The following is a 15,524-nucleotide window of genomic DNA, read 5'->3' as shown; positions in this document are numbered from 1 at the left end:
TCACTTGCGTGAACTTCTACACATGAACCCATCCTCCTTCGTGATGCCTTCAATGTAAGGAAATCGCGCTGGCAGCGCTGCATCGCCGCAGAAGAGCGTATTTTGAAAGTTTTTGAAGAATTGTAACGATTGGTTCCAGATTTTTTTTTTAAATCGACTCAGTCTTAATACTTTCCGGACAAACCCTGTATTTTGATTTGGTTCAGAAAAATGTTCATTAAAGATTTTGGGTTGTGTTATTGAACGAAAAAAATTCGTTTTTAATATAAAACTAATAATTGGTAGAATAACTGCCTTAACACTAATGCAAATATACGATACTATACATATGTACTATATTTAATTATGAAGGATGTGAATGGCAATAAATAGAATTTTCCTTGCACTTAACGTTCAGATGACTGCAAAATTAAATGTGTATACATAAACATATTAAAATAGAATCATTGTCATATTTACATAATGTATGTACATCTCTACTTAAGTACGAGTGCTATACTACATAATAATAATATTCCATAATACATATATACATATGTACAAGTATGTACAGTACACTCACAGTGACTTGAACAAATAAAAGCCAAGTGAGCTCACAAAACATAAGAAACCGTATACGTACACATGATTTAATTCATTAATTTTACACACTTTAAAGTAAAAGGCTTTTATTATTGATATTAAGATACAGGACTGAAATTAAAAAAATTAAAATTTTAAGAGAAATAATTGGAGCTCAAAGTATTGCAAGGCTAATTTCCCATCAGTGTTATGCATTGAAAAAGTCGGCTATCTTTTTCTGCTGTGTTTTTCTAACATCTTAAGAACTGCTTTTTCCCTTAAGCGGCTAAGTACATTCATATAACTTTGATCCGCCATTGCATCCGCAGCCCATTGTAATGCTTTGTTAAAAATTTCAATTGCCTCTTTTGCCGCAATTTTCTCTATTTGCTTATCGTTAAAATCCTCGTCGTTACCATATTCGTTTCCTTCAATTTCTTGAATATCTGTGGAGTTATCAACAAAAGGATCATCATTCCACTTTTCAATCATTGATTGTGAAATTTCCACCCATAAAGTTTGAAAAACAAGTATTAGCTTGTCCTTTCTCGGTGTGTCGTAGTATGCTTAGTCTTTCAATTGAACTAAATGCGTTGACATTTGAAGGGAATAGGCACACATTTTTCAATATAAGGGGATTCCACGAACTTTAAATATCAAATTTAATAGATTTCAGAGTTGTTCATATACATACATATGTATGTGGCGGAAAAAATTTGTTTCACGTTACCGAGCCTTCAGAGTTTGTTCACGATACAGAGTAGTCATGCAAGAAAAAAGTGTGTTCACGTTAAGCGGTGTTCACGTTAGACGATGTTCACGTTACTGCGAGTGCACTGTATATAGCTAATCTAGTACTCTGTAGTAGCTGAGATGAATATTTATTATCTTCGATGGAGGTTTTTTGTTCTAGGTCAAAAGGTATTCATTAATTTCAGTTTCATCGTTCAAAGTCATACTTGATTACATACTCATATTATGTAGAGTATGTAAATATATGTATGTATGTGTCTATTGTGGCCAACAATGCGATCCGCTCTATTTCCAACACAACACCATCGAGTTCCTTATCAGAACACTGTTTTGAGATCTCCTGAAAATACTCACACCAGCATACGTACATACATATGTATAAATATATTCGTACATACGTACATGTGTATAAAAAGCTTGAGAAGATTTCCGAGAATTAAGTTGTAAACCTTTATAACATTCACTTTTCAATTCATTAATAAAAAGTTTGCGACGTTGAGAAGACGTTGTGGTGCCCCGAAAGATTTTATAAAAAGTGAAAAGTTAATTATATTGTGTAAACACAAAGATGAAGATATTCACAGCCATTGTTTTGGCAATCTGTGTCTGCATAGTCTCTGCAGGTAAATTAACAAAATTCATATTAATTAACCCCCAAATCGTTTATTTCGATATAAAAAAAAAACATATTTTGGATAGTAAGCAAGTTGCGATCGGGAGTTAACAAAAATAAAAACTGAATTAAAATTAGTATGTTATTCTAAATGAATTTAATCAGAATATGAAGAGAGGTTTATTATCCTGGGGTATAATAATAAAAATGGATTAATGGGAAATGATTGATTGATTGATTCTTTGATGAGCCAACCTTTCCAAATAAAAATATATCGTCTGAGTAATTAAAGTAGATATTTTATTATACATATGTACATATAATAAAAATAGTGTATAATATTTGGGAGAAATTGTTCATTAGACATAGCAAATTGCGAGTTTTTAGATTCTCGCAAAATTTTGCTATAGAGCTATATATGCATACATACATACACGATCAGGATGACGAGACGAGTTAAATAACGAGTGACTATATTTTTGTCCGCCGGTGCAAACGACAACTTGAGTAAAAATTAAGGTATTAAAATGAAATTTGGTACACATGTTTCTTAGCACCATAAGAAAGTTTGTATGACAATGAGCAAAATACAAGGTGCGTTCCAAAGTAAACAGGACTTAAAAAAACAGAACAAATGGTTTTTTTGGCAAAATCAATTTATTTTATTCAAAATAGTCTCCTTCTGCTTCAATACAGCTTTTTGCACGGTCCAAAAGCATGTCGAACGAGTGTTTTATCTCGTTGGACGGTAAAGCCGCCAGTATGCCGGTGCAAGCATTTTGAATGGCCTAAGTCTGCATAACGCTTTGATTTCATGGGCAATTGCATCTTTCCGAAAAGGAAGAAGTCGCACGGTGCCATATCAAGTGAATACGGGGAGTGGTTAATGGTTAAAATGTGATTTTTGGTCAAATAATCGGTCACAAGATGTCCTTCGATTGTTGGATTCTGAGCAATTTTTGGTCGTCAGTCAATTTGTGCGAAACAGACCGTGTACACACCTTTCGTAAGCCCAAATGTTCTGTCAAAATGCAATAAATCGATGTTTTGGAGATGTTCAATTCCATTTCCATGAATTTCAATGATGATTTCGGCTGATTTTTGATGAATTCACGCAAAGTTCCGATGGAATTTCCAGTGATCATAGATTTTGATTGACCCACATGTTGATCGTCATTTATGTCCTTACGACCACTTTGAAAACGTTGAAACCACTCGTGCACATCACCACTCGCCATGAACTTGTTTCATCAATTGAAACGTTTCGGTAAAAGTTTTACCAATTTTAAAACAAAATTTAATGTTGGCTCTTTTTTCGAAGCTCATTTTCGCACCACAAACATACTGACCCTTCGATAACACAAACATACTGACCCTTAAAACGCAATAACTTCACTTCCAATCGATGAAAGGTCATGCAATTCACTGGAAATCGGTAGAGATAGCAGATTCTAACGCACCAGTTGACATATAGATGGCGCCACCATGGGCGATCGTAATGTGTTATCTTCATAAAATGGTAGGAAACATGCCCGCGAATATACTTAAGTAATGCCCCAAGCTAACGCACTTAGGCCAGACCTTTTTTTAGCCCAAATGCACATATCGGCTGATTTCCAATTTCAGCTGACCACTGACTATAGCTGTTTATGTTGGTAAAACTAAGTAATAAGTTAAAAAAAAATTAAGAGGATTTCATAAAGTTAATATGGTCTAGCGTTGATTATAATTGTTACCGATCTAGACCGTGGTCTAACCCCTATATCCCTGGTATAATGATTCCCGTTTCACTAGTTGATTTTTTTTTTATATACCACATATACATATTTAATGTAGCCACTTTCGTTGAGTTTATATCACATATTTCTCATTTAAGTCTACTAAGTTTATTTGAATACCAATATTTTTTGTATGAAGCAAACTATACTATTAATGAAGCTATGTACCACCTATAATTTAAGTTAATAAGATTACAAAAACGATTGTAATCCTTTCACATTTTCGTCAAATAATGATTAAGGAATTCATTTGAACAATTTTTTATTAAATATAAATTTTTGCAAACACCTAAATGTGTTTCCCCGGTTTTGATCCAAGCAATTAACGAGTGTATAAACTATTCCTCCCTTACTTGTTCCTTTTAAAATCACGTGATTGTAATTATATTTTACCCGAAATTTAATTATAAGTTTTCAATTATTTATTTCGTAGTTCTATTGCTTTCAACAGTTGAGTTAAAAATTATTATTCTTATAGTTGACTATTAAAGAGACATAGAACTGCACGCTATAATAATTATGTCCAAAAACGAAGCAACAGTCAGCCGTACATACATATATTTCTTTATTAAAATGCATTATACGCGTAAAATCTTCTTTCAAATTCAAAAATACATGCATATACATATGTACATACATATGTACATACATACGTTAGATTAGGTCCATACGTGTGCAAAGCAACTAAATATGGTATCATTTTGGTTTCGATTACTGATAACTTTTGACCTTGGCAGACAATCTCGCCAATGCATTAATGCCGGACGTACATTGGTCCGTATAGTCGAGTACATATGTACATATATACAATACTATTTTTTTTGTATTTTAGGTAAGCATACATACATAGATTCTTATATAATTAGTTAGCTTGTTTAATCTATTTCTGAGCGACGCTACATAAAAGATAGAGAGAAATTATACTACCTTAAATGCGCTAGTTGAGATTTTTTTGTTTACATAACATACATATGTACATATATCATTATAAAATATCAATTTTAAAGCAATGTTTCAATCATATTTTAAGGGTCTTAAAACACCTAACCCCATATCCTCAACATATGAATGTCCTAAAGGGGCTGAAAAGTCCTTGGCAAGGAAATGAAATAACGTTTTTTAAATTAAACAAGAAAAACGTTAACTTTGGCTGCACCGAAACTAATATACCCTTCACAGGTGCATTTCTTTTAGCAATTATGTGTTCAGTTTGTATGGAAGCTACATATATGGTATAGCAATCCGATCTGAACAATTTTTTCGGAGATTATATTATTACCTTAAGCAATAATCCATGTAAAATTTCGTGAAGATACCACATCAAATGCGAAAGTTTTCCATATTAGCCCTTGATTCCGATCGTTTGGTTTGTATGGCAACTATATGCTATAGTAAGCCGATCTGAACAATTTCTTCCGATATTACATTATTTCTATGAACAATAACTCATACCAAATTTCGTGAAGATATATCGTCAAATGAGGAAGTTTCCTATGCAAGCATTTGATTCCGATCATTCAGTTTGTATGGCAGCTACATGCTATAGTTAACCGATCCTTAGAAAATAATCTATAACAAATTTCATGAATATATCTTATCAAATGCAAAAGTTTTCCATACCAGCACTAGATTCCGATCGTTCAGCTATATGTTATAGTGATCCGACATCGGCAGTTCCGACAAATGAGCAGCTTCTTGAAGAGAAAATGACGTTTGCAAAATTTTAAAAACAATATCTTAAAAACTGAGAAACTAGTTCGTATATATACAGACAGACGGACGGACGGACAGACGGACAGATGAACTTGGCTAAATCGACTCAGCTCAACATACTGATCATTTATATATGTATATATTTTATAGTGTCTCCGACGCTTCCTTATGGGTGTTACAAACTTCGTGACAAACTTAATATACCCTGTTCAGTGTATAGAAATTGCTTTTTTGTTCGATATAATCCATAGTTATAGCAATGCCTTTGTTGTGAGGGTATTTCATCTAAACCAAATAAGGAATTTGAGTGAAATATTTGTCCTGTGGGTCGCTATTTGACTCTTGAAGAGAAAGAAATAAAATATAAAATGTTAATTAAGATTTTTTTTCTTATCAGGAAACAATCTCTTATAAAAACTCGAGATTCCTTTTAGTTCATTGTAAATTAAAATAGCAAAGACGGCTTAACTTCGAAACTAATAACTTGAAAACGATTAGATGACTATCTTATAGTTTAGTTAACATTTTTCGATTTTTATAAAACCATAAACTCATTAAACAGGTTTAGAAATCATTCGCAAATATCGTCTGCAATACTTTAAGATCTACCGGAAGGCTTTGCCATTGTGCCCTCTACCGTTCCATCTTCAATTAAGATGGGTTATCACTTCAGACCTTAGCTTGTACAAAACTGTAGAATTTTTGAGTCAACACAATTAATATTATTTCGTAGTTCTTCTTCTTCTTTACTGGCGTGGATACCGCTTACGCGGTTATAGCCGCGTTAACAACAGCGCGCCAGTCGTTTCTGCTTTTCGCAAGGTTGGCGCCAATTGGAGATTCCAAGCGAATCCAGGTCTTTCTCCACTTGGTCCTTACAACGGAGTCGAGACCTTCCTCTTCCCTTGCTTCCCCCGGCGGGTACTGCGTCGAATATTTTCAGAGCTGTGGAGTGTTTTCGTCCATTTGGACTATATGACCTATCCAGCGTAGCCGCTGTCTTTTAATTCGCTGAACTATGACAATGTCGTCGTATATGTATCTCATTCAGCTCATCGTTCCATCGAATGAGATATTCGCCGTCGCCAACGCGCAAAGGACCATACATCTTTCGCAGAACTTTTCTCTCCAAAACTCGCATCGTCCTTGCCTCTACACCATAGCAGGACAGGAATAATGAGTAACTTATAGAGTTTTGTTTTTGATCGTCGAGAGAAGACCTTACTTCTCAACTGCCTACTTAGTCCGAAGTAGCACCTGTTGGCAAGAGAGGAGCAGAATACGTTGGATTTCGAGGCTGACGTTGTTGTTGGGGTTGATGTTGGTTCCTAAATAGACGAAATTATCAACAACTTCGTAGTTATGGCTGTCAACAGTGACGTGGGTGCCTGGTCGAGAGTGCGACGACTGTTAGTTTGATGACAGGAGATATTTCGTCTTGCCCTAGTTCACCACCAGACCAATTTGCTTCGCTGCCTTATCCATTCTGGAGAAAGCGGAACTAACGGCGCGGTTGTTAAGGCCAATGATGTCAATATCATTAGCATACGCCAGCAGCTGTACACTCTTATAGAAAATTTTACCTTCTCGGTTTAGTTCTGCAGTTCGAACTACTTTCTCCTTGGGCTTGGACAGAGCACACTTAAATTCCAATCGTTGGACATGCTTTCGTCCGACCATATTTTACAAAGAAGCTGACGCATGCTCCTTATCAGTTCTTCGCCGCCGTGTTTGAATAGCTCGGTCGGCAATCCATCGGCCCCCGCCTCTTTTTTGTCCTACAGACGGGTGATTGCTATTCGAACTTCTTCATGGTCGCGCATTGGAAGCCCCATCGTCATCGATTGTGGAATCGGATCGCCTTCTCCTGGCGTTATGCATTCACTGCCATTCAGCAGGCTGGAGAAGTCTTCCCTCCCTTAATTTTAGTATGCTCAGGGCATCGGTTACTAGGTCATCTCCTTGGGTTCTACAAGAGTATGCTCCGGTCTTGAAACCTTCTGTTAGGCGCCGCATTTTTTCGTAGAATTTTCGAGCATTACCCCTGTCGGCCAGCTTGTCAAGCTCTTCATACTCACGCATTTCAGCCTCTTTCTTTTTCTGTCTACAAATGCGTAGTTACCTTTTAGAATTTATAGTTGTTGACATATTGGTACTTAAGAATAAATAAGAAAAATTCTTAACAAAGTGGGCGTGGCCCCGCCCTCGAATAAATTTAATGTACATACATATCTTCTAAACCATTAAAGCCATAATAACCAATTACGTTGGAAGCATAACTTTTAGAGACCTACTCACCCTGTGAAAATGGATGAAATCAGATTATAACCCCGACCTCTCCCCATACAAATGTTTCGTTAAGAACTACTAAAACTTCGACAAATTAATAACTGAATGCGCCAAAGGCATTAAATTTTACTGGCAGGATGATACAAGATGAGAAATCAAGCACTAATGATTATATTCGGATAAATTTTGCACAAAGAGTGGGTAAAAACTTGCCTAAAAACTTAGCCATCCTTGCTTGTTTATAATTATATAAGAATATTGAATTGTGAAGCAATTAAATTTATTACAACAATATTTCTTTTTTTTTAGAAGAGCTCGAGAACAGGTAAGATTATACTCACATGGTATTCTCATACTCATGCAAATGTTTTACTTTTTATATCTAAATAGTATTTTAACTTTTTTCACCTTAAAACAAATTTGATAACATGTATTTACTTGAATCTCTTTATTCCTCTTCAAGGCGTGATTTTCACAAACTGTAAGTACCTAAACAATAAAGGAATAATTTAGTCACGATAATCTACATATATTCCTAATTGGCTTGGTACAAAATTTTCTAAAACAAAATATCGGTTTCGTTAAATTATAAAATAATGTTGAATAAAATCTAATCAAACATGTTTATTAAAATACTTGCCTTATCGCCTTTAGACACTACAGTCAACACCAACAAACTGTTCAAGAGGCTAAACAAAAGTTGGGTGACGCAGCTACCGGATTCGATGGGTAAGTTTATACTTAATAAACTCGATACCTAAAAGCTTTCGAAAACTGTTTTCTAGCGAGTAAATCGGTTTACAATATTTTATTATTAGTCTACTGAAGTTTACAATCGTAATGAGACTTCTAAAGTTTAAAAATATATTCAGTTTTTAATATTTATATATATGTACATTAATATTCTATTGTAGTCAACATCATGCTTCCTTTGAAGAGGTCAGCTCTTATGGTGGTGTGGGCACTGTCGGACTTTCTAGTGGTAACAGCGGCTATGGCAGCAGTGGTTATGGTAGCAGCAGCTACGGTAGCGGTGGTTATTCTGGTCTTCAAAGCTCAGCTGGTCTTTCAGCTCTTTCGGCTGCTGAATTGGCAAGTGCTTCATCTTTCGGTGCATCCAGTAACAGCGCTGCCTCGTTCGGTGCAAGTCAATCAGCGAGCTTTGGTAGCTCTTCATCATTCGGCGCTAACTCAAACTTTGCCAGCGGAGCCAGCAACGGAGCTTCTGTTGTGATACCGGTCTCAGGTGGTGCATCAACCAGTTTTTCAGAACAAACCGAAAATGTTCATCAGCAAGTCATACCGGAAGTCGTCGCTTCGGGAAGTGGCTCCAGTGGTCATGAAAGTTATATCCACCATGAAGAACGCCGAACTGAAAGTCAACCTGTCGTTACTTATACCGCACCTGTTGGTGGCTCTGAAAACTATGTTCACCACGAGGAACGTCGTGTACAGTCACAAACTGCAACACCAATAGTTACATATGCACCATCGGGTGGCCACGAAAGCTATGTACACCATGAGGAACGTCGTACACAAAGCCAACCTGTTATCCAGTACACTGCACCAAGTGGGGGCTCTGAAAACTACTATCGCCATGAAGAACGTCGCGTTGCTGCCCAGCCTGTTATTCAGTACACTGTGCCTAGCGGTGGTGCTGAAAACTATGTTCACCACGAAGAAAGACGCGTGCAAAGCCAAGCCGTGCCTGTAATTCAATACACCGCACCATCTGGTGGCTCCGAAAAATACGTAACCATTAAAGAAGAGCGCATTCAACAAGCTGCACCCGTTCAAATTATTGCTCCTTCAGGTCATGAGTCTTATGTTAAGTATCGTAAAGTAACCACTTCAGCCCAACCACAAGTTATTGTACCATCAGTTGGTGGCTCCCACTCATCTTACGTTCAACACTCTGCTGCTTCAAATACAGCTTCGCAATTAAGCAATCTGTTAAGTGGTGCATTGACTACAGGCCAAACAGCTTTCGGTAGCCTTGGTATGGTTCAAAAATATTATTATTTATCCTAAAAACTGAAGCTTTAATCAACTCATATCATATTTTAGGTTCAAGTGCTCTTACAGCTGCCAATTCTGGCTATGGATCCCAAAGTCATTTTGGAGCCCAAAGCGGTTTCGGTGCTCAAAGTGGATATAGCGCTCATCATGGATTTGGTGCTCAAAGCCAATTTGGAGCGCAACATGGTGCAAGTAGTGGATTCGGTGCGGCCAGCAATGCTGCGCTTACACAGGGTGCTGGTTTCGGCAGTGGCTTTGGCGCACAGTCCAAATTTGGGTCACAATTTGGTGCTGAATCTAGCTTTAACTCTAAATTCGGTTCAAGTTTTGGTGCAGATTCTTCATTCGGAGCAAGTTCAGGTCTGTCTGCTGGTGCAGGTTCTTCAGGCTTGCATCATTACATTGCCGAATCCGAGCGTTTGGCTAAAGCGCAAGCCCAAGATATAGGCTACGGTGGCGTACGCTCTGGCGGTAGTCAATTGGCTGACTTGTCAACAGGTTATGGTAGCAATGCCGGTCTTTCAGGCGGTTATGGCGGTTCTGCTGGCGGTTTTAAAACTAAATCTTGGGAAAAGGCTTCAAAATGGTCTTCACAATCAGAGGTAAGAATTTTCTTACTTCTGAGACGAGCTTTCAATCATATTTTATTTATTTTTTTGGTTCTAACAGTTTGGTCCCGACGGACAAGTAAAAAATTTTAAAGAACTCTCGACTGGTGAAAGCGAAAACTACGACATCAACGGCAAGCGCGTAGGCTACAAGGCAGCCACGACAACATTGGATGATAACGGCAAAGTCAGCAGCTACAGCCTTCATACATAAGCATCACTCCTGCTGTACAGTTTAAATACTTTTATGTGTTCTTTTACGCTAAGCTAATCCGCGTTTTTTTAATTCAATGTAAACATATAAAATACACTTTCGAAAATAAACGAAAATCTGTAAGATAAAATTATACATATACTTATTCAGTGGCGGATCCAGAGTAGAATTTTGGGAGGACTTTGTAATTTTGTACTTGCAACTCAAAGTCCCTATCTTCACGGAGTGTCACTTATGATGGAAATAATGTAAAACTTTCAACTTTTTTTTTCGGGTGACTCTGCGCAGTTCCCACCCCGTGGATCCGCCCCTGGCTTATCATTTACGCTTTTCGAACCTTATGCAATTAATTGCTTGAAAAGGGTTTCGCCAATTTCGCATCTACAACGTTAAGGACTGTATTTGTAGGTTGTGGAGCTTCTTTCATTCCATGCGTGTTCTCTCGACGCCTTCGATTATCTACAGCAGAGGTCATGCAGTAGCAAGGTTTCCAACTAGGCGTCCTATGACCAGCCACTGTATTGGGTCTATATTGCTCGCTGTAACTACGTTCAGTTGTCCATATGCTGGAAGAGGGCACATAACTATTCCAGCCATCTCCTCGCCTGTATCCCATACCACTACCGCCTCCACGTCCATCTCCAGTAGCTACGTAAACGGGCACATTATTTGGGTAGTATTGTGGGTAGTAGTAAGCTGGGCCTGTCGCATGACTTCCGCCTTCGTAACTACGTCGCTCCGAAGAGAAATTAGGATTCCATTGGTTTTTGGGATCGTACGGCTTTCGCGTCTTTTGCGTAGGACGACTCCGTCCTTTAAAAATGGGCACACTGGCATCCTCTAGAGAAATAATTTTATTAATGTTAAAAACAAATTGTATTGAAAATCACCTTTATCGCCATCTTGCGTTGCACTTGTTGCATTGCCGTCACTATCACCATCCGTCGATATTTCAAATGTTATATCCGTATGTATGCCGACACGCTTCTTGTGCTTTCCTACATCAGTTATCTCCACACTCTCTGTGTTCTCTAATTGGCATTTTTTTAGCAAAAAACTTTAAACGATTTTTCTAAATTGTTAAGATATAGTATAAAATAGTTTACCTTTCGACTTTCGTGTGTCTCCTGTATCGACAGTCACTCGCACACCATGAATTTTTGGACCGGATTTACCATTTCCACTGGAACCACCATTGTTGGTATTGGTGACTACATCAATTTCCCTTCCGCCCTGTTCTTTCCCACTTCTATTTTGATTGTCATCCACTCTGCCGCCTTGTCCCGTGCCAGGCACTACTGGCACATCTGAGCTGTTTTTATTTTCCGCTTCGTCAAAATCCAATTTCGGAGAAACCTTATTCGCTTGTGCTAAGAACAAAGTGAAAACAGAATACCAAATTAGTTAATTTGCAAAGTCGGGCAAGTTGTCATCATATGCATGTAAGCGAAAAATAAAAATTCAATGTTTTTGCTCATTCAAAACAGTTGATTCAGAAATCTCACATATCATGAAAAAAATGCTTGTAATTGAAATAAGTAAGGATGGGCTAAGATAGGTTGTAACCGAACATTTTATACTCTCGCAACTTGACAGAATTAAGGCCAGCTAAATACCTTCTAAGGCAGCTCTGTAATCTCCGAAGAAATTGTTCAGATCAGTTAACTATAGCATATAGCTGCCATACAAACTGAACGATCGGAATCAAGTTCTTGTATGGACAACTTTCACTTTTGACAAGATATATTCACGAAATTTGGTATATGTTATTTTCGAAAGCAACAATCTAATCTCCGAAGAAATTGTTCAGATCGGATTACTGTAGCATATAGCTTCCATACAAACTGAACACATAGTTACTAACAGAAATGCACCTGTGAAGGGTATTTAGCTTCGGTGCAACCGAAGTTAAAGTTGTTCCTTCTTCTTCCTGTTAACGGGGACACTCTTTTTTTTGTTTGGTTCTTGATTTATAATATATTATATTATATTATACTGGAATGTGAAAGAATCAGATGGAATTTAAAATGTGTTATATGAGGAGTAAGCGTGGTTGAAGTCGGTTATGCACTGCGGCATAGAAATATCATAACATCGATCAAAAGTTAATTATAGGTACCGGAATCTAAATATTCGGTACCTAAGGGCTTGAACAGCTTTATTTGGACTTAAACAATTTTTGATCATAAGATGGCACACAATAAAGACATTATCCATGCAAAGTTTTGTATGATTTGTGTACTGGGAAGTGAAAGAATCAAGTGGAATTTATAATTGTGCTATAAGGGTAGTAGGCGTAGTTGTTGTTCGATTTCGTCCATTTTCACAAGGTGACATAAAAATGTCAGAAGAATGTCATGTAGTAAATTTTGTCGAAATTGGTTAGTGAGCGGTGCCACGCCCATCGTCCAATTTTCACACCAGCTCCCATAAAGCTCTCTCATACCATCTCGGTGTTTTTTAACTATACCGTAATATGGGGAGTGAGCGGGGTTATCTTCCAATTTCATTCATTTTCACACTATCGGTAGAAGTTCTTATAAGATTTGTATTCAGCAAATTTGGTTATTGAGGCAGTATTCCGATTACACCCATCAACGAATTCTTATTTTTTGTGTATTAAGGATCCTACATACAAAGTTTCATCGAGATATCTCAATTTTTACTCGAGTTACAGCTTGCACGGACGGATGGACGAACGAACGAACAGACGGACAGACAGACAGCCAACCGGATTTCAATTTTTCTCGTCATCCTGATCGTTTATATATAACCTTATAACCTTTTGTTTTAAAATTGGTAAAGTTTTTACCGAAACGATTTAATTGATGAAACAAGTTTATGGCGAGTGGTGAAGTGCACGAGTGGTTTCAACGTTTTCAAAGTGGTCGTGAGGACATAAATGACGATCATGTGGGCCAATCCAAATTCGTGATCACTGGAAATTCCATCGAAACTGTGCGTGAATTCATCAAAAATCATCATTGAAATTTATGGAAATGGAATTGAACATCTTCAAAACATCGATTTATTGCATTTTGACCGAACATTTCGGCTTACGAAAGGTGTGTACACGGTTTGTTCCGCACAAATTCCAACATTCGAAGGACGCTTGTGACCGATTATTTGACCAAAAATCACATTTTAACCATTAACCACTCCCTGTATTCACCTGATATGGCACCGTGCGACTTCTTCCTTTTAGGAAAAATACATTAGTCCATGAAAGGAAAGCGTTATGCAGACGTAGAGGCCATTCAAAAGGCTTGCGCCGGCATACTGGCGGCCATACCGACCAACGAGCTAAAACACTCGTTGGACATGCTTTGGATCGTGCAAAAAGCTGTATTGAAGCAGAAGGAGACTATTTTGAATAAAATAAATTGATTTTTCCAAAAAACCGTTTGTTCTGTTTTTTTTAAGTCATGTTAACTTCGGAATGCAACTTGTATCTATCTCGCTTACTTTTAGGTGATACGCACAACCGTTAAGTGAATAAAAATTATAATATTTTGTAGCAACTGGTTGGAAAAGTATAAAAAATAGCGACATAGTTGCAGTATTAAGAAAAAGAACAACATAGTATTTGATCAGTGCGTAACAGCTCAGAAATATTCTAGAAGCATTGCACAGAGCAATCCAAGATTTAAATGACAGCAATTAATAACTATTGTCCGATAATTTCCGACAGATTCCTTATTAAAAATGGGCATATGTTGCTAGCAAAGTGATATCAAACTGATATCAGTAATATCTCCGTATTGATCCGATAGACGAAAAACTTGTTTCTTCGAATTTACAGTAAATATCAGTAATATATTCCTTCTATGACAGATCCTCCTATTGTGTTTCACGTTTCTTTGTTTTTTTGTTTTTTTTTTAAATACTAACTTCATTTCTTATTATGTTATTAATCACATTTATCTTTTACAAGAATAACGACTTAATAGCACACCTTCGACATTTCGCGGCAACAACGCGACAAAAATCAATATTAATAAGAAAGAGATCGATGTTGCCCCCGATGCCGAAAGTTGCACTTTCATTGTACGAGATTTATCCAATCACAAGACAATTTACTGGTATTTTACACAAAAGCTTTGTTTCGTCTAGAACAACGCTAAAAAGCTGGGTTTGTACAACACGATTACTTGCCGTTCACTCTTAAAGTTGGCTAACAACTAACGCAACCGATTGTTCAAGTGGTTCGCAGAACCATTTGTTGTTCGTCAGAAAATAAACAAAATCTCCAAACGATACGTACAATAGATTTGTGCATATATACTTAACTATGTATGTACTTTTGAAGTATTTGGATTTAATAAAAGGAAACGTACCTACAAAAAAGTGAGCAACACCATACAAATCAGTAAGAAACAATTTAGAATTGTAGAAGCAAAAAATCACAAAATTTTTAAATATCCGCTCTAAGCTCTGAGCTTCTAAGTTTTCGTGTTTGAAATTACCCGTAGTTAATTCTCTTATTAAACTGCCGCATCTTTATTCGCGCGCACAACCAACACCTCTACCGCCCACCGCCTAGCTATGGGCGCTTTCAACAGAACTATCGGTCAGCTTCACGTCGCTTGTAGTTAAGTAGATGTGCGTGCGAAGATACGTCGAATTCAAGCGGTAGTTGATAAAATCTTTAAGTTACCGTGCGCACCACTGGCGGTCCATCTACTAACAGCAAAGTGGTAGTGGCAACAAAAATGTATGTATTTTATTTTTGAATTGTTGTAACGACTGATATTGAGACTTCGATGTATGATGTTAACGTGTGTTCAACTAATGAGGTTGGTGTTGATGTGATGGCATCTCTGAATAAAGTATATTCCCGCGAAATTCAATAGTGAAATAGAGACGCGCTTGCATACTCGTAATAATACATTTATTAGTTCGTCGAAACTAACTAATGTTCGTTTTGTTGCGAAAATGTCAATAGTATAAGTTACTAAGTGGTCTGTATATGGTGA

At 37.1% G+C, this 15,524-nt stretch overlaps 2 protein-coding genes across 3 annotated transcripts; one reads left to right on the top strand and one right to left on the bottom strand.

Moving 5' to 3' along the window:
- The first annotated feature begins 1,787 nt into the window (after positions 1–1,787).
- On the top strand, positions 1,788–10,674 carry LOC120768155 (filaggrin-2). Of its 2 annotated transcripts, none has more exons than XM_040094717.1 (7): positions 1,788–1,937; positions 8,020–8,032; positions 8,171–8,188; positions 8,362–8,436; positions 8,622–9,706; positions 9,775–10,328; positions 10,396–10,674. In XM_040094717.1, the coding sequence occupies exons 1-7, from the start codon at positions 1,883–1,885 to the stop codon at positions 10,546–10,548; spliced, it is 1,953 nt and encodes a 650-aa protein (XP_039950651.1). In that variant the 5' UTR covers positions 1,788–1,882; the 3' UTR covers positions 10,549–10,674. The 2 variants fall into 2 exon arrangements, with proteins under 2 accessions (XP_039950651.1, XP_039950650.1); XM_040094716.1 differs by having other exon boundaries at positions 8,017–8,032.
- Positions 10,675–10,748: 74 nt separating this feature from the next.
- LOC120768157 lies at positions 10,749–14,746 on the bottom strand. The gene is made up of 4 exons (XM_040094718.1): positions 14,504–14,746; positions 11,655–11,918; positions 11,439–11,579; positions 10,749–11,388 (listed from the first exon to the last, which is right to left on the bottom strand). The coding sequence occupies exons 1-4, from the start codon at positions 14,592–14,594 to the stop codon at positions 10,895–10,897; spliced, it is 990 nt and encodes a 329-aa protein (XP_039950652.1). The 5' UTR covers positions 14,595–14,746; the 3' UTR covers positions 10,749–10,894.
- Positions 14,747–15,524: the final 778 nt, after the last annotated feature.

Source organism: Bactrocera tryoni, chromosome 2 (assembly GCF_016617805.1).
Source record: "Bactrocera tryoni isolate S06 chromosome 2, CSIRO_BtryS06_freeze2, whole genome shotgun sequence".
NCBI lineage: Eukaryota > Metazoa > Arthropoda > Insecta > Diptera > Tephritidae > Bactrocera > Bactrocera tryoni.
Note: the sequence above shows the minus strand (reverse complement) of the source record. Positions and strands in the feature narration are given on the sequence as shown.